Genomic DNA, 19,468 nt, shown 5'->3' on the forward strand with positions numbered 1-19,468 from the left:
TCCAGCTGTTGTGGCCAGTTGGGCAACTGGGGAGTGAATGAGCGGATGGAAGACCTCTCTCTCTCTTTCTCTCTCTCTGTCTCCTCTCGCTGTGTAACTCTGACTTTTAAATAAATAAATCTTAAAAAAAAAAAAAAAAGAAAATCTTATTTGCCATATGACCGTTTGGGTCATGGAAAGAGGAAAAAAAGTTGGTGATGAAGAAGCCCTCCAGGCATGCTTAGGAAGTGGCTTAGAAGAGGGTGTGTCCTCCTGTTGAGGTCATCGGGCACTGTGGGAAAGCTGGACACATCCGTCGTCACCTTCGGAGCCTTCTGTGGAATTTGCACTGTGGTCTAGGAAATCAGTAACTTCTTCCTGGGCGAGATTACCGTTAGCTAACATGCTGCCCAGTGGGCTTGTTTTGTCCTGATGTTAAGGTGAACGTTTCCTTCTTCCCCTGTCTCTACCCTCGGACCTAAATTTCCTGAAGACTAAGAGGAATTCAGTCCCCTTTCTCCCTCTGATACTCTTTCTGTGGTGCTCTTCTGTCTGGGCTTGACAGACAGATAAAGGGGAGGGAGTGTGGACTGCTAGTTGGTGTCTGAACGGTGACCCTGACTGGAGGGACTTGATCTGGAATGGACCACTTGGTGCCTCACGTTCTCCTCCTCTGTTAGGAGAGCATCTCGCCCATTCCCTCCTCCATGCTGTGTTTGTGTTGTCACCCTTGCAGGTAGCCCTCCAGGTCATGCTTCACACTCTTCACCTGGCCTCACCTGGCCAGCATCTCGCACCTGTTTCATGATGTCAGGAGCCACGAACTCTATCCAGGTCTCCCATAATGGGCGGCAGGGGCTCAAGCACTTGGGCCATCTGCTGCATTCCTAGGCAGGTAGCTAGATTGGAAGTGGAGCAGTTTGGACTTGAACCAGTGCTTCTTTTTCTTTCTTTCTTTAAAATTTATTTTGTTTATTTGAAAGACAGAGTTACAGAGAGAGGTAGAGACAGAGAGAGAGAGAGAGAGAGAGAGAGGTCTTCCATCTGCTGGTTCACTCCCCAGATGGCTGTAATAGCCAGAGCTACGCCGATCCGAAGCCAGGAGCCAGGAGGTTCTTACAAGTCTCCCAGATGGGTACAGAGGCCCAGGGACCTGGGCTATCTTCCACTGCCTTCCCAGGCCAAAGCAGAGAGCTGGATTGGAAGAGGAGCAGCCGGGACTAGAACTGGCACCCATATGTAATGCCGGTGCTTCAGGCCAGGGCTTTAACCCGCTGTGCCACAGCACCGGCCCCAAACCAGTGCTTCTATAGAGATGGAAGCATTGCAGGAGTTGGCTTAACCCACTACACCACACCAGTGGCCTCTGCGATGCTATTTCAGCCTGTCTTACCTATATTCACTGTTTTGAAAAACTTTCTATTTTAAAATAATTATAGGCTGATTGGAAGTTGGAAAAATTGTATAGAGAGTCCTGAATAGCCTTAGCCCAGCGTCCCCAGGGATGACATCTTACATTACTCACAGCATGTCATAGCCGCAAAATCAGCGGTCGGAGTTACTGTTAATGAGACTGCATAACTCACTCTGCTTTTGCATTTTTCAGCTTCATATCTAGCATGTGTGTGATGTTTCTGTGCGGTTTTATCACAGATTCATCTCACCACCACATCAGGATGCAGAACTGTCCCATTAGCACAGGAGAGCTGCCTCGTGCTGCCGCTTTGTATTTGCTCCTACATTCCACTCCTTTATCCCCCTGCACCCCACCCTACCTTGATCCCTTTCCCCTGGAGGCCAGCCATCGTTCTCTATCTAGTTTTATCATTTTGAGACTGTATTATAAATGGAACCATTCAGTATATGCTCTTTGTTTGTTGACCTTTTTATTTTATTTAATTTTTAAAAATTTTTTGTATTTATTTGAAAGACAGACAGAAACAGAGACATATCATCTAGCCACTGGTTCAGTCCCCACATGCCCACAGCAGCCAGGGCTGGGCTGGTCTGAAACCAGGAGCCATCATTCGCTGCCTCCCAGGTTCCTCCGCAGGAAACTGCATCAGAAGCAGAGGCGAGGTGTGATCGCAGACACTCTGACATGGGATGAGCAGTGGCTTAACCTGCTGTGCCACAAAAGCTGTCCCTAATTTTTTAGTGTGAAAGGCAGAGAGAGAGCTCTTCTATCCACTGGCTCATAACCCAAATGCTTGCAGTAGCCAACCCTGGGCCAGGCAAAAGCCAAGAGCCCAGAACTCCATCTGGGTCTCCCACGTGAGGGGCAGAGACCCAGGTGCTTGAGCCATCCCCTGCTGTCTCCAGGATGTACATTTCCGTGATGGGTTTGGAAGCAGAACCAGGACTTGCAGTGGATACTCCAGCGAGGGGTACAGGTGGCCCTAGTGGCAGCCTAGCCACTGTGTCCAACACCTGCCCTGGGTGGTCCTTTGAGTTATTTGAGAGGCACAGAGGGAAACAGCCAGCCTGAGAGGAGGCGCCCACCCACTGCTTCGCTCCCCAGATGCCCACAGCAGCAGAGCTCAGTCCAGTCTCCCGCTTGGAGCCACCGCCTGCGGCCTCCCAGGATGTGCACTAACAGGAAGCTGAAGTCAGGAGTGGAGCTAGGCCTTGAACCCAGGCACTGCACTGTGGGATGTGCAGGTCCTGAGCGGTACCTTAACCACTAGGCCAAACACTGCTAGATTGACTTTTGTCCCTACGTTCAGTGCCCTGAGGTCCTTCTATGTTGGCATGCATCAGTAGCTTGGCCTCTTTATTGTGGGCTGGTGTTCCAGTGTAAGGATATGCCAGTTTGCTAAGTGTTCTTCACCCATTGAAGGACCTTTGGGTTATTTCTAGTACTTTACTATTATGAGTAAGGCTAGTGTGAATGTTTGTGTGAAGAACACATTTTTCATTTCTCTTCCTCAAAGATTTCACAGATTTCTAAAAGATAGTCTCAGCTAATCCATGGTATGCTGTTTAAGGAAAATATTTCTAATCGCTTGGTTAGGGTTCAATAACAGATAGTGGGGCTCCTAAAAGTTTTATTTAGGTAAAACGATTTCCTGTATGAGAATGGATTCCGTGGAGTTTAATGCAAGGCTTTCATTTTTCAAGATTCCTCCGACAACAAGGAAAAGAAATCGTTCAGCCTTGAGGAGAAGTCCAAAATCTCCAAAAACCGTGTTCATTACATGAAATTCACAAAAGGTAAGTTGAAGTGTTTCTGTATTTGTGGAAGCCTCTAGCTGTCGCCAGCAGTGACTTGTTGTTGTGTGTACAAGATGGGGGTTATGGACAGTCCCTGCCGAGGGGCTTGACAGCAGTGCTGAAGTCTCTGCGTCGCTGGGGCCACCGGGGGTCCTGTTGAAAGACAGACTCAGATCACGAGAGCGGACAGGAGCCAGCCAGATGGGTTTAGACTATGAGGAGTCTTCTGGCCAAGCTGAAAGTGGAAGTCCACCTGCTACTTAGAGGTGAAAAGGGGTTTTAAGAGGCCGTGTCAGATTTGTAATTTACTGCTCAACGTTTTTAGCCACATTTTCTCAGGTTTCAGAGCCGAGTTTTGGTGATGAATAGCTCCAATGTGCCAATTTAGGGTATTATGCTCCATATTGGGATCACCAGTGTGATAAATCACACTCCCAAATTGACCCTTGTGTTGTTCCACGTAGTTCTTGGAGTGTGAGCTTAGGCATTCCGTGGAGGGTGGCAGTTGAGAGCTAGGTGGTGTCTTCCTCCGTCACCACTCCCCATGCCCCTTTTCAAGTCTAGCAATCATTTGTGAATGCAGTCTTCAGCCACTAGGTGGCAGTCTTGTCCTGATAAGAAATAACTGAACTTGAACTACTCAGTTACCCAGATGGATTTCCCAAACAGCATCATGAATTAAATGTGCATTCCAGCCACAAAATTGTATTTATTACACAGTATACTGTGTATAAGGTATAATAAGTCTGCTGGTGATAATGGTGTGATACCTGGTCACCATTTGATGGTTTCTCCCTAGGAGAGTGGATATGTACTTCTACCTCAGTATGCCAGGAAAACCACATCTCCTTGCTTTAGCCTTGCCAGCATGCCTGGGGAGTCCTTAACTCCTGAAAACGGGCTTCCTAGCAGTGGGAGCTAGAATCCCTGCTACTGTAAGCTGTTGGTGGTGTTTCTCACCTGGGGCCAAGGTCCCAAAAGGTAGGACTGAGTTTGGTGTAAGTGAGAAACCACTGTGGAGCTGAATGGGTTTGGGGCTGAATAACTTAGGGGTTGTGTGCAGGGAGAGACTGGTGTGTTCTGGGTCGCTCTTCTGTGCCATTCCTTTGTTTTTCTCTCAGGCATGAAGTATCTGTTGTTAGCTTGTATGACTTCTGACCAGGGCTTCTCTCTGCCCTACACCTGCCACAGAACACAGGCAGTCTTTGTAGGCCCCTTCCTCAGTCCTCTGGAGGAGGTGATAACCGGTCACTCCCTGCCCAGTGATCACTGCATACATAGCCCCTTAAAATATCCCTTCTGTTTTCAATAGACCCTATGGAAAAAAGGAGAAAAACGGCACAAGGGTGCCCCTACATGGTGCATTCCTGCACGTACAGCGGCCTGGGATGCTTGCACGGAATGGCAGTCTTTTCAGCTTTCACTTTTGCCGGTAGAATCTTCTGATTTTCCTCTCGTACCTGACTACATGCATGATTTCATCTGAAGCATTTGCTGAAGCTCGGCTAAACCTCTGTAATCTCTCTAATCTGCTGGATGCCGGGAGGAGCTGCGTTCTATTTCTGGTTAAGCCACTCCCTCGCTGGGTGACCCTGTCAGGCTGTCTGGTGCACTGTGCTTTCATGTTCTCTGGTAAAATGGGGATTGCCTGCTTGCCGAGAAGGTGGTGCTGGCGCGCAGAGGAGCAGCAGTGCGAGAGGAATGTGAGCGAGGCAGGAGAGCAGCAGCATGCATGCACGCTGGGGAGGGGAGGGGCCAGGAAGGCAGGCAGTGAGGAAAGCGGCTGCTTAGTGGCTGTCTTCGTGGTCCACTGAGAATTTACTAGAAGCAGTGTTTCGTCCCAGAGCCAGGTGTTGTCCTTGGCTGTGACCGGCTCTTTTCTCTAGCTTTGGGCCATCTCAGATCACAGGAAGGCTGGGTCCTGCCGCTCCCCTGTGGGACAAGTCACCCAGCCATTTCCCTGCTCGCAGACTCAGTTTCCTCTCTTAGGAGCCAGGGAACATTTGTGAGTCACTGCAGTTCCAAACGCGGTTTTGTTTTATGTTATCAGACTCTTTTTATGAAACTTTTGCTTTTTCAGCATTGGGCATAATAAGGATGTTAGCTGTGGGCATGCTCATAGTGAAAGTAACAAATTCAGTTAATTGGTGAGGATGATTCAAGTTCTAACTCTGCGTATGGTCCAGGACGCTAAAGTGTAGGATGATGGCATTCTATATTGCCTAGTGAAAAGTGAAGATAAATGTTTCCTTTAGGGCTGGTGCCGCAGTTCACCAGGCTAATCCTCCGCCTGCGGCGCCGGCACCTCAGGTTCTAGTCCCATTTGGGGCACCGGTTCTGTCCCGGTTGCTCCTCTTCCAGTCCAGCTCTCTGCTGTGGCCCAGGAAGGCAGTGGAGGATGGCCCAAGTGCTTGAGCCCTGCACCCACTTGGGAGACCAGGAGGAAGCACCTGGCTCCTGGCTTCGGATCAGCGCAGCGCGCCAGCTGTAACGGCCATTTGGAGGGTGAACCAATGGAAGGAAGACTTTTCTCTCTGTCTCTCTCTCTTTCTCTCACTGTCTAACTCTGCCTGTCCAAAAAAAGTTGCCTTTAGTAGGATGACAGTAGCAATGGAGGGTGGGTCTTGTGGTGTAGCAGGCTACGCCGCCAACGCCTGCATCCTCAGTGCTCGGGTTTGAGTCCTGCCCCTGCTTAGATCCAGCCTCCTGCTAAGGCACACCCTCAAAGGCAGCAGATGATGGCTCAGGTTCTTAGGTCCCTGCCACCCACATGGAAAACCTGGATGGAGTTCCTGGTTCCTGGCTTTGGAGCATTCTTGTGAGCTTTTGGGGAGTGAATCAGTGGATGGAAGATACCTCTCTGTCTCTCTGTATTCTGTCTTTCAAATAAACAAAATAAATTAAATATATATATATATTTATTTATTTTGACAGGCAGAGTGGACAGTGAGAGAGAGAGACAGAGAGAAAGGTCTTCCTTTTGCCGTTGGTTCACCCTCCAATGGCCGCCACGGCCGGCGCACCGCGCTGATCCGATGGCAGGAGCCAGGAGCCAGGTGCTTTTCCTGGTCTCCCATGGGGTGCAGGGCCCAAGCACCTGGGCCATCCTCCACTGCACTCCCTGGCCACAGCAGAGAGCTGGCCTGGAAGAGGGGCAACCGGGACAGAATCCGGCCCCCCAACCGGGACTAGAACCCGGTGTGCCAGCGCCACTAGGCGGAGGATTAGCCTAGTGAGCCGCGGCGCCGGCCTAAAAATAATTTAAAACAAAGATGGTAGTAACAGAGTAATGTAAAATTTGCTACTGCCTAAATGCCAGCCACATGATTTTACCTCTGACACATAAGTATTCCTTTTCTAGCCTCCAATTCCCAATTTTGATGTGAAGTAATTTATGACTTTGAACGTTACTTCCCTCTGTATTTGTTTTAAAAGTCGTAAACTCCAGCATGATTTCTTTTCATCTGAAAAGCGTTTGATGAGACCATGTTCTCCGGAGAGGAAAGTACTGACTTACATGAAGCCCTTTTTGCAGGCTTGTAGCTCTGCCCTCGCCCTTCAGTTGCGCACTGGCGGCTGAAAAGCTGCATGAACTGTTCGTTGTGCAGCTTCATCATGGCGGGTGATGCAGACCCCTTATTCCTGGGACACGCGTGACGGTCTGGGTGCTGCTGCAGCCAGGAGCCTGCCCCCATGGGGCGCTATTCTGACTGTGGACTTTAAAATATGAAGTAGCACCAGCGCGGGCCTTTCACAAATCCACACTGCCTTCTTACTGATCTGTAGGCTTGCCCTGGTCTCACCCCGCACTCCAAGTCTTCCGGATTGCCTGGGTGTCCATCGTTCCCTTTTTGCCTTTTCCTTTTGTCTAAGGCTTATTATCAGTCCCATAGGCTGCATTAAAAAAATGATATAACATTGTCTTTATTTATCCTTTTTGATTGAAAAATGAACATGAATTTCTTGTATAACTGGAGCTATCTACAGAAACCTGAGGTATTTTGTATTTTAACAAACATATTTTTAAAACCAACATTTTCTTGTCCTGGCTACTTTAGTCTGAGAAGATAAACCCTGCATTTCCTTGTTTTGTTTTTTTTTTTTTAACTCTCAGTTTTAATATGGTTCTCTCCTTAGTGCTTGTTGACATATTGCTTTTGCCCTTACACTGAGTGCTGTGTCTGCCTGGTACCATCATATGTTTCCCATGTGGACTTGTGGTGTCACGCGTGTGACTGTAGCAGCACAGGTGCCCCCTGCTTTGCTGCGCAGACACGCTGTCCAGCACGAGCCAAGCTGCTCTCTGTGCATCCTTGCAGGGACTTGGTCACAGCAGTTTGGCTATCGGAAGTCTTTCTTCCTGGTTCTTGACATATGGCCCAGCTGAAAACCAGTAAACAGAGAGGAGCTAAGTCCAAGCAGATCACATGTACTCTCTATTCTGTTCAGATGTTTTTATTATCATTTTCTCTAAGACCCGAGGTTATTAACATCACTTGCTTAGATTTTACCAGAATTCAGAACTGAGACTTAACAAGCTTTTGACACTCAGGTTTAATATGTATGCTTTGTTCAGAACTGGCCATGATTTTATAATGGCTATAAACATTCAGCCAGGACCAGGAATGGATAACTCTCAAAATCACTTCTGTCCTTGTGTTTCTGTCCACTTTCAGTTCCTTTCCCATGGATGTGACTGTTATTTCTTCTCTGTTTTCTTGTTTTCCAGATCAAATCCAGAGCAAGGCCTGTAACAATCCTGCTTTCTACATTTACTTAATGAACTTTGCTAAAGGATAAACATTTCTGGTACAAGAACCATCACCAAAACTGTAGAAACTTCTGTACCTTCACTGGTCCAGCTCACTGTCTCTCCCAGCTGGGCAGTTTTCTGTTTGGTTCTTAGATTTGCTGTTAATCCCTGGGAGTTCAGATTTCGATATCCTGAATTGGGATCTTGCAGGTCCCCTCCCCCAATCCCTCCTGCGTTCCTGATCCTTTCAGTGAATTGCTGGAGGAGAGATCTTAATTTGCATTTTCCTACTTATAGGGCAGTGTGCATGTATTTTGGCCTCTGCACACTTGCAGCTCGGTACAGCTCTTTTCTGAAACAGAAACTGCCTCCCTGACTGGGCTTTGCCATGGAGAATGAGCCACGCTGCTGGAGGGGCTGATACTGGAGTTCTGCACCCACTGGGAGCTCATCAGCCTCGCCCTGCTGCCTCCACTTCTCCTGGCCTCTTCTGTGGCCATTTTCTGTTATTTATTTATTTTTTAAATATTTATTTATTTATTTGTAAAGCAAAGTTAAAGAGAGAGAATCTTCATCTGCTGGTTCCCTCCCCAAATGGCCACAACAGCCAGAGCTGTGCCAATCAGGAGCCAGGAGCTTCTTCTGGGACTCCTGTGGAGTTGCAGGGGCCCAAGCACTTGGATCATCCTCTGTTGCTTTTCTAAAGGCGCATTAGCAGGGAGCTGGATAGGAAGTGGAGCAGCTGGGACTCAAACCGGCGCCCATGTGGGATGCCAGCATCTTAGTTGGCAGCTCTATCTACAACGCCACAGTGCCGGCCCTCTGTGGTTCCCTTTCTGAGCTCTTATCTGTGATACGCTTCATTCTGCTCTTACCTAGGTTCTCTCTGGGGTCTCTATGCCAGTTCTGTTTCATAGTACCTTACAACCCAAAGCACTGAGTTTGTTAGAGGCACCGCATACCCACTCCTCTGACAGGGACAGGTCGCACTGATTGCACCACTTAACCTGTGCTGCTGCCGCCTATGGAACTGGTTTTGTGTTCATTTGAAGGGTGTTTTGTTTTTCGATTTCATGGAGTCACTGAGCAGTATCATATTTGAATGCCCTAGCAATCATCAGTGAACTAGAACCTTCTGGGTCATGTCATTTCTTTGCCAAGTCATTTTGCTACAGGAAACCAAGAGGATGGATGAGTCCCTGTCAGTGGAACTCCAACTCAAAACACAGATTCCTGTGTCTGTCCCAGGGCCTCAAGGCTTTATGTGGAATGGCTACATTTTAAAATGCATTTATCATGAAATTGAAAGTGAAAATAGATTTGATTGACTGCTCCTAGGATGTTGATGGGTAAAAGTGGACATTCCAAAGAAATGAATTTTAAATCAGTTGGTTTAGGTTTTGGAATGAGAATCAGAGTTTCTTTGGGTACTGCTTTCACCAGAGCCATTTCTTCTCCTGCTTTCCTTATGTAACCTTTTCTTTGAAGGTGACGTGGCCATAAAGGTAAAGAGCATTTTAAAAAGAAAAATCTGAAGCCATTTTTATTTCATTTGTTCTTTTAACATTTTCATGAATTCAGTTAATCATTGAGCTCTCGAGTGTCACATGTGGTGTGTTCTCACTCACTTGCATAGGTAGAGTTTGAAGCTGTGCATCTGGCATTGACTGGTATTCTACATCTCATAATCCTAAGGAAGTAGCCATGTCTATGTGAAGTGAAGGGGGAACCGGAGACCCAGAAATTCCACCTTGAAGGCACACGAATAGGGAGGCAACTTTGGAATTTAGTTCTCCTGTGGTCTGTATGCTCTAGGTCGTTTCTGGAGTTACGAAGACAGTGGCAAGAGCTCTGGTTCTGTTTCTGTGGTTGCTAAATGCAGTTAACCCTTACCAGTGACGGAGTCATAACCTGTAGAAGAGGGAGCAGCAAGGTCAGCAGTTACAGAATTGTGCAGTTCTGCCGTGAAACCGTGTCCTGGGAGGAGCTGGATAAGCTGTGGCTGTGTTCCCGGCTGCAGAAACAATGCTCTGACTGAGAAGTGCTGCGTTGTTTTCTAGGGAAAGATCTATCATCTCGGAGCAAAACGGACCTTGACTGCATTTTTGGAAAAAGACAGAGTAAGAAGACTCTGGAGGTATGATGCCACATCTAGTTGATATGTTCTGTTTTAATACTGACTGATTTTCAACTGTGTGTAAGACTGTATCTGTGCTGAAGTTACTCCCCTGACCCCGCCTGCACACGCAAAGGTAGCCATTTTCAGAGGCTTCATATGGAAGCTGAATGTGACCCTCTTAGTGATAGTTGGTCATAACGACCCTACAAAAGGGGGCTGTGTGTGTCACCTGCTGTGTGTGTGTGTGTGTGTGTGTGTGTGTGTGTGTGTTTCTGGTGTGAGGACTAGATTAGACTCAGGAAGGAGCACCTACCGCTGATATAGTAAGAGGAGAGCATGTTTCTGTTGTCACCAAGAGGGAGGTGGAGTGCAGGGCGTCTGTGTTTTGATCAGACGGCCTCACTGAACTTGAATGTGGGCCCGGGACGAAGACTCATGGGCGTTCTCTGGTTCTGGTCTCTCCCATCCTAAAAGCACTGGAGATACTGCTAGGTCAGCATTGAGAGTTTGGAAGGGGTTTAGCTGGGGTGTTTCCTCCATTGTACAATACTGTTTGTTTCAAACTAAAAGGTAAGAATGGTGCTACTAAACCACCCCCACACAGGATGAGCCCCTAATTCATAATTCATGTTGTTAAATTGGGCATTAATATAGCACTGAATTTTTCTGTCACTTCCAAGCATGAAAAATAGCCCTAAACGTAGTTTGGACATCAAAACACTAGAATTTTTGAAATATGGATTTCTGGCGCTAGTGGGATCAGATATTTAAAATTGGTATTGTCAAAGAAAATCTGAACTGCATGGTTGCTACGGCTGTTACGTAGCTAATTGGAGTATTGTACTTTTGCTCCTTTTTAGGTTCCTAACCAAGGCTCTTGGTGACTATAGAACAGAAAGGATCTGTTTCATTTATTTCTGGCACATTCCCAAACTGACACAAATCTCTTCTTCAGGGAGGTAGATAGTATTTGTCACTTAGTACTATTTTTTTTAAAAGATTTATTTTATTTATTTGAAAGACAGAGTTACAGAGAGAGGTAGAGACAGAGAGAGAGGTCTTCCATCTGATGGTTCACACTGACCACAACAGCTGGAGCTGCGCCGATCCAAAGGCAGGAGCCAGGAGCTTCTTCTGGGTCTCCCATGTGGGTGCAGGGGCCCAAGGACTTGGGCCATTTTCTACTGCTTTCATAGGCCATAGCAGAGAGCTGGATCAGAAGAGGAGCAGCCAGGACTAGAACCAGCGCCTATATGGGATGCCAGCGCCTCAGGCCAGGGCGTTAACCCACTGCGCCACAGTGCCATCCCCCACTTAATACTATTTTTAGAGACTCAGGGTTACCAGTGCTGAGAAATTTGGTTTGGTGATTTCCTTTGCAGGCTGGGACTGAAGTCTTAGATCCTTGATCTCTTTCTGCCCTGCTCCATCAGCAGCGTGGGAGGCCTGGCTTCAGTGGGTCCCAGGGACCTTCCGGGGGTGGTGGCTGTGCAGTCTACACAGTCACCAGAGAGGCAGGGGTCCGAAGTGGGAGTGCCCCTGCCTCATCACACAGAGTTTCATTCCCAAGCGGCTGTGGGAAAGAGCTGCGGTCCTCAGGCCCCCGCCCCGTGTGCTCTCCATGTGACCCGCCCGCCCCCTGAGCGCCTCACCTGGGGCTCCGAGCCTCCTCCTCTGAGTCCTCGCCTGGGCCTCTTTAGCAATGTCAGTGTCCTCCAGAAGAGCCTGCCTGGCAGCTGCTTCCCCTCCTGTGCTCTGCCACCCGTCCTCTGCCTGATAGCCCTGCCACGTGACGCCTGTCCCTGTCCCCACGGCCCGCAATCCCACTGCCCCGGCTGCTGTGCCATCCTTGCCTTCTCGGATGACTTGATCCTCTTTCTCCCCACTGCCTCCCCCTGCCGCCCTCAGCCCTGGTCTTCTGCAGCTCCCTCGTAGACATCGGACAGTGGAACAGACCAGGGAAGGTGATCATAAAAGAATTTCTGTGCTAAGTGCAGAGTGCTTTTTATTGTGGGGTGCGAGAGGTTTCCTCTCCACTGTTGGGCTGGCTTTTGTTTGCGGCCCTCTGGGTGTTGGTGTGCTCTTTGGGGCGGGCTCCCTGGCTTGTGGTAGTGAGATGTGCGCCCAAGCAAGATGTGCACCTGTGGTTGAGGAGCGCCAGTCCATTCAGCTGTCACAGGACACTGTGTTGGTTCTGTCTAGTCACAGCCTAATCTTTCTAGCCTAGTGCTTCCTCTGGGTGATGCCTTTAGATGCTAACTCTTTGGGAGGTAGCTTTCTAGCAGGTGCTGGCTCTCAACAGAGGCTGCCTTGACTTGCCTAAGGAGCTAGTGCCAGCAGCCCACCCCAGACCAACTAAATCCAAAACTTGGGTTAGGGTCTAGGTATCAGGAAAAAAAAAAAAAGAAGAAGAAGAAGAAAGGAAATTGTTTTGACTTATAAGAGAAAAGCTTTCCCAGCTGATGGTGGTGGTCTCTGCTGTGAGTGAGGAGTTAGGTGGAGAAGGCCGGGCGAGCTCTCTACGCCCTGGTGCCGGGGGGGCTCTGGCTTATGTGGCAGGACATTGCTGAGGACAGGGCTTCCCATGCGAGTCACCTGGGAGCCTGCTGGGCTGCAGCTTTCCATTCCGAGACCCGGGCAGACCGAATCTGCATTCCTGAGGAGGTCCCAGGTGGCGCCACTGCTCCGGGCACCACACTGGGGAGGGGTCCCCTGCAGTTCCTTCCCTTACACGTTTACCTGCATGATACAGAAACCAGAAGCTTTGGAGGTTCAATCCATGTAAGAAAACAAATGAAAAATGTCTCTGTAAACAGATGAAGTTTACCTAACATACATGTGGTTTTCATTCATTAAGTTTGCTCTTATTGAGTTACACCTATACCTTTCCTGAATAAGCTGTTGCTAAGAAACTGCGGTGTCAGTTACAACAGCCCCCATAGCCAAGGGCAAAAGGACTTGGGTCAGATTTGTTTGAAAATCCCACCTCCTTTGATGCCTGTTCTCAGTCAGAAGGAATGTCACTCTGTTTCCCTCCTTGTCCCCCTAGCAACACTGACCCAAATTTCTGTTGGGCACTGCAAAGGCCTGGCGCTGCTGGAGGTCAGACCCCCGAAGAGTGTCAGAAAGTTTGGGAGTGCTGGATGTTAAGACAGAGGTGTTCCCTGGAGGGGAAGACATTGTCTCCGCTCTGTCTTCAGTACCTGCCGTTCCAGAACCTTGGCAGTAACCACATTCCTTTGTCTCATCCTGAGCCAAGCCTGCTGATTTTAATTTCTCCAGTTTCCAGTTATCATAGAAGTTACAACTTTGTCAAGCATCTGTGTGCCGAGCGCTGTTAGGTGCTTATATTATCTCATGTAATCCTGGTACCAATTCTGTGACTAGGCCCCAGGACCACCTCCTCAGCAGTGAGGAAGCTGACACTCAGCGAGCAGTGGTACAAATCTCCAAAGTGGCGCCTGCAGGCTTTAAATGTAGATCCCTCCAGCTCCAAAGGCAGCGTTCTCCCCTTACGCCACACTACTGCCAAGGTTAACCAATTTTTTTAAAATATTTACTTATTTATTTGCAAGTCAGAGTTACACAGAGAAGAGAGGCAGAGAGAGAGAGAGAGAGAGAGAGGTCTTCCATCTGCTGGTTTACTCTCCAATTGGCCGCAACAGCCGGAGCTGCGCTGATCCAAAGCCAGGAGCCAGGAGCTTCTTCCAGGTCTCCTACGTGGGTGCAGGGGCCCAAGGACTTGGGCCATCCTTTGTCTTCCCAGGCCATAGCAGAGAGCTGGATTGAAAGAGGAGCGCCTATATGGGATGCCGACGCTTCAGGCTAGGGCGTTAACCCGCTGGGCCACAGCGCCGGCCCCACGAAGTTGTTTTTTTTTTTTTTTTTTTTTTTTCATTAAAAAAATTACATTTGGGCAAGCTGCTCCACTTCTGATCCAGCTCCCTGCTAATGCACCTGGGAAGGCAGCTGAATATGACCCAAGTGTTTGGGCCCCTGCACCCACGTGGAAGACCTGGAAGAAGCTCCTGGCTCCTGACTTCGGGTCGGCGCAACTTCAGCCATTGTGGTCATCTGGGGAGTGAACCAACAGATAGAAGATTCTTTCTCTCTCTCTTTCTTCCTCCCCTACCCCTGTAACTCAGCCTTTCAAGTAAATAATAAATAAATCTTTTTTTTAAAGAGAAAAAACCTGCATTTAACTGACTTAGTTATGTATTAGCAACTTTCCTTGCACTTTTGTCAAACATGCAGCTAGTTCATACCATATCGTGACTTCTTAGGAAAATGACCGACTCTCACTCGTGTTTTGTGGGAAGATTATGGTTTAAATTTCAAAATGTCACTACTTTGCCTGTAGTCAGAGGTGCGCTGTTCTGGGTTTGGAAGCATGTAACTGGATGCCTGGGCCAGACTGGGGACCATGGGGCCTGCCTGGAGGAGCTGCAGGCTGAACCGGAACCAGCCAGCTTGGGCCTCTGCAGTGCAGGTGCTGTGCCATGCTCTGGATATACTCAGACCCAGAAAACATCCGCAGCTCCTGATGAATGGTTATGAGGGCTTCTTTCTTTAAAGAAAATTTTGATAATTCTAGATTCGCAAGGAATTACAGAGATAGTGCAGAGGGGTTCTGTGTATTCTTCACCCATCTGCCTTCCATGGTTGCATCTTGTGTAACCAGAGTACCAGATGCCATCAGACAATTGGCACTGGTCCAGTCTGTGTGAATAGCTCACATTTGTGGATTCTGGAACTGCTGTCTCAGATAAGATACTGAATTATTCCATCACCGCCAAGATCTCGCTCATGCCTCCCCCAGTTAGAGTCACGCACCCCTCCAGCATCATCCCTGACCCACAGCAACCGCTGCTGCCAGTGCTGCTTGGAAATAGAATAGCGTGTGGGCAGGCCACGTGGCCTCTGGCAGGCTGATGCTGACTCCATTCCGAGCAGCCCAGTTGCCATGCTCTGCTCCCTGTGCTCATCCAAGCTAGATTTTACATCTCCAAAGTCTCCTAGCTTAAGGTCTTCCAAGAACTTGTAGAAATCAGATTGCTTGGTGTCTTTTAAGTCCAACTCTATTAAGTCATTTACCTTAGTGATTTCAGAAGAATTTATATAAATTCAAAGTGGCATCTTCATGTGACATGATTGTTGTCTGAAACCTGTTGGAGCACTCAGGCTGTGTGCATTGGAGTGAGGCTGAGGACTTCCTTTAAGTCACATGTAGAACTTCTATGAGGGCGTGTGTGTGCATGTACATTGACATATAAAGTCCAGAGTGTTCACTGGATTGTCGAGAGAGTCCTTTAAAATACAGGAATGTGCTTAAGAAAAGTCTCTCCTGTCAAAAAAATTACTAAAATATGACCTTTCTTTTGTCAGCATAGATGAGCTTTTGTATTATATAGAATAAACTGTGGCTGGTGCCGCGGCTCGCTAGGCTAATCCTCTGCCTGCAGCGCCGGCACACCGGGTTCTAGTCCCGGTCGGGGCGCCAGATTCTGTCCCGGTTGCTCCTCTTCCAGTCCAGCTATGTGCTGTGGCCTGGGAAGGCAGTGGAGGATGGCCTGGGAGTCCTTGGGCCTGTACCCACATGGGAGACCAGGAGGAAGTACCTGGCTCCTGGCTTCGGTGCGCCAGCCGTAGCAGCCATTTGGGGGGTGAACCAACGGAAGGAAGAACTTTCTCTCTGTCTCTCTATCTCTCACTGTCAAACTCTGCCTGTCAAAAAAAAAAAAAAAAAAAAAAAAAAAGAATAAACTGCTCCAGGCAAAGAATCTGGTCTCATAATCATTTTGAAGAAATATATGGAAATAAAAAGAAAAGTTACATCAAAACCACAACAATGCAAGTTAAACCCAAGGGTCAGGGCACATTTATGAAGGTTAAATCTTTCTCCTCTCTCTGGCTGTTGTATATATAGTGAAGGTAGACTTTTCCATTGTCACACACACTGGACAGTGAACAACATAGAGAGGACTTGTGTGTTCTCACTCCTTGATCCGAAGCCAGGAGCCAGGAGCTTCTTCTGCATCTCCCACGTGGGTGCAGGGGCCCAAGGACTTGAGCCATTTTCTACTGCTGTTCCAGGTCATAGCAGAGAGCTGGATCAGAAGTGGAACAGCCAGGTCTTGAACCAGTGCCCATATGGGATGCTGGCACTGCAGATGTAAGCTGTACCTGGTACACCACAGTGCTGGCCCCAGAAATTGAACTGAATTTTTACTCATCTTAATAACTATGGTTTATATGGCTTCTGGGTTGATCATTGAAATTTTTTTTATGAATAAATACCTCTTCTCTGACAGTGGGAAGAACTCATAAATCTACCTTCCATACCAAGCACAATCTACTGATGTCTATAACAAGGTTCTTGACAAAAGACTATTGAGTGAACATTTGCTTACACCATTTTGTTTTTAAAATCTAATCTGATTTGCTAGAAATTGGCATTCAGACTTTTCATTTCATGCTAGCGTGGTTCTTCCTAGCTTTTGGCTGGTTTCCTTTGCTGTAGAAGGTAGAGCATTCCTATCACTTCCTCAAGCTGTAGAAACTGTTGAGAGGCAGTTCCCCTCACTGAATCCGGCTGCTCGCAAGTACTTGCTGAAACAATGAAAGATCATTGCAGACTGCCAATTACTCAGAAAACTTGTAATAAACTATCAGTGTGGGAATGGCTGGTCGCATATGTCTGATTTTCTAGTTCTTCTTTCCCCACAATCTTTGTATTATATTAATTAGAAGACAATTAATGGAGTGGCATACACTTAAATTGGAGCTGTGTGCATTTTCTACAGAGACAAAGAAATGATCGAATATATTGAATTGAAATTACGAGGGCCCCTCGAGACCTGCAGCAAGTACTTGTACTGGCTAGTGCCTACCTAGAGTTGTGCACATGAGTGTGTGTGTGTGTGTGTGTGTGTTTTCTCACTTGATTTGCAAGTTGAAGTTGGAGACCTGAAAAACAAATTCCATTAGTCCCTATCTAGTTGCACTTCCTGATACTCCTATTTTTTTTCCCTCTCTCATTTTTTCCCTCCCCCACCTTCCCAGTTTCCTTCCTCTATCCAGCTGGTTTCCTGAGGCAGCCTTATCGCTAGAGAAAATACTCGCAAACTATAGCGAGGATTGAGACTGTATTACCAGCCTTCTCACTTTGTTTCTCTAAACAACATACTTCTGGCATGGGCTCCTGGCAAAACCCTTGCCAATTCCTTCACCTCCATGACCTAATGGAGTAAGAAGCCTTGTGAGTATTTCTTATACTCTCCCAAATACCCAGCTGATGGTCACTGTTCTTGAGTGCTTCTGGGGACTTTTGCCTTTTGAACCACAGTGTGGCTTCTTTGCAGTCTGTTTTCCTTTCTCATCTATTCATGAATCCCACGTATTGCTGATTGCCCAATCTGAATCTGAAAACTGCTTCCAAGGAAACCCTTCTTTTGTTTAGTTGAATTCAGATGGTATTTTGGATCATTCTGTCTCCTGCTTGAATTCAGTGCCTTAGGTGCTTCATTGGAAAGATCACTGAAAAAAGAGTTCTTTATAAAATGTTTTAAATTCATCTTTACTTGAAATTTCCTTGAGTTAAAGACTGTTTCTCTTTTCATTCTGAATTGTCACACTAATAATCTGTACTCATGATTTGGGTTGAGTTTCCTAAGTGGCTTACAATGGCTGGATCTCCCTATTCCTGCACCTTCCGTCATCGTGGCCCCAGTCTTCGTGGCCCTGGTCTGGGCACCAGCATTGCAGAGGTGGAGGGCTTTCCCAGCGTCATTATTCCTAAAGTGATCATCTAATGAAGGCTCCTTTAGTTACAGGTAACTTAAACTAAGCCTAAAAACTAGCCAACAAATACTATTGAGTTCTAAAATTTTATTTTTCCAGCAACAGTTACTTCAGTAATTCTTGTCATTGCTTTGACCATTGGTTATAGAATTAAGATTCAAAATAATCACTGTAAGCTGGGACAGTTGGCCAAAAATGTATTATAAAAATTTATTTGAAAGGCAGAGTTTTACACACACACACACACACACACACACACATACACAGAGAGAGAGAGAGAGAGAGAGAGAGCGCTTCTATCTACTGGTTCACTCCCTCAGATAGCCACAACAGCCAGGGCTGGGCCAGGCCAAAGCCAGGAGCCAGGAGCTTCATATCAGTCTCTGATGTGGGTGGCAGGGCCCCAAGCGCTTGGGCCATTAGTAGGGAGCTGGATCAGAAGTGCAGTAATCGGGACACAAACCAGCACCCATATGGGATGCCAGTGTTACAGGTGGCTGCTTTACCCATTATGCCACAACACTGGCCCCTGGCCAAAAATTTTTTAAGGTGTATTCTGAAGGCATATAAAGTCTCATTTAATCATAGAAAGATCTAATTTGGCAGCAATTAGGTAAAAATTCAGTTAGGACATATAGTTTAATCACAAATTTAACCCTAGCCACAATATGTAGCATGGCACCTGTCTTGGATACAGGCAGGGGCCTGGTTAAAAGGGTTGTTCCTCTATCCTGAAAGCAGTAGACTTTTTGCTTGTTTTCTGCACTGGTGACTCTCTGAATGGTCGTATTCAGGCCTGGATGCCTTTTCAGAGGAACACATTCAGAGTCTGGCATTCAGGGACAAAGGTATCAGGACACTATGCTATGCACAGAAGAGATGAAAGAATTAGTTTGTGTTTAGCAGATGAGCAAATGGGAAGAGGAAGAACTAGTACTGACAGATGAAATTTGTAGAAAGATGCCTACTTACCAGCCCTCTGCTGTGGCCAGGGAGTACAGTGGAGGATGGCCCAGGTGCTTGGGCCCTGCACCCCATGGGAGACCAGGAGAAGCACCTGGCTCCTGGCTCCTGCCATCGGATCAGCGCGGTGCGCCGGCCGCAGCGCGCCGGCCGCGGCGGCCATTGGAGGGTGAACCAACGGCAAAGGAAGACCTTTCTCTCTGGCTCTCTCTCTCTCTCTCACTGTCCACTCTGCCTGTCAAAAAAAAAAAAAAAAGATGCCTACTTAGAAAAAGGAATCAGTGAGGGCTGGCCAATTGTAAGATGGATGTCATGATTGGCTTACTGTAGGAATTCCTGTCCTGGGTAAGAATCTGATCTGCCTCTGCGCCCCTCCAAGTCTAACCTTCTCTGCTCTGGAGTAATGAGAACATACATAATTTTCCTATTTGAAGAGGTGCTGGTGTGTTCTAGCCTTAAAGTTTCACATTTTCCTAGACTACAAAGGAAGAACATTAATTGTGTTCTTTTTCGTGATTCTCATGTAGTTGGTAATTTTGGTTTTAACTGTTTGTTCTTTATCTAAGATATGAATATAAAAGGTCTTTGGTGTGTTCAAATAAGAAGTCAAATAATCTTGTAGCATGCTAGCAAATCGTCTA

At 47.3% G+C, this 19,468-nt stretch overlaps 1 protein-coding gene across 10 annotated transcripts in view; it reads left to right on the forward strand.

The window, feature by feature from the left end:
- PINX1 (PIN2 (TERF1) interacting telomerase inhibitor 1) overlaps nt 1-19,468 on the forward strand; it is a 93,976-nt gene that overhangs the window by 18,949 nt on the left and 55,559 nt on the right. For 9 of the 10 annotated variants that reach the window (XM_089327203.1, XM_089327206.1, XM_070068210.2 and 6 more), the window contains 2 exons: nt 3,100-3,192; nt 10,006-10,082. In XM_089327203.1, the coding sequence (XP_089183329.1) occupies nt 3,100-3,192; nt 10,006-10,082 (170 nt within the window). Of the gene's footprint in view, nt 1-3,099; nt 3,193-7,921; nt 10,083-19,468 lie in introns of all 10 variants that reach the window. The other variant, XR_016229897.1, reaches the window with a different exon arrangement.

This window comes from Oryctolagus cuniculus, chromosome 2, assembly GCF_051225735.1.
Source record: "Oryctolagus cuniculus isolate XC-2025 breed Fujian yellow rabbit chromosome 2, ASM5122573v1, whole genome shotgun sequence".
Classification (NCBI taxonomy): Eukaryota; Metazoa; Chordata; class Mammalia; order Lagomorpha; family Leporidae; genus Oryctolagus; species Oryctolagus cuniculus.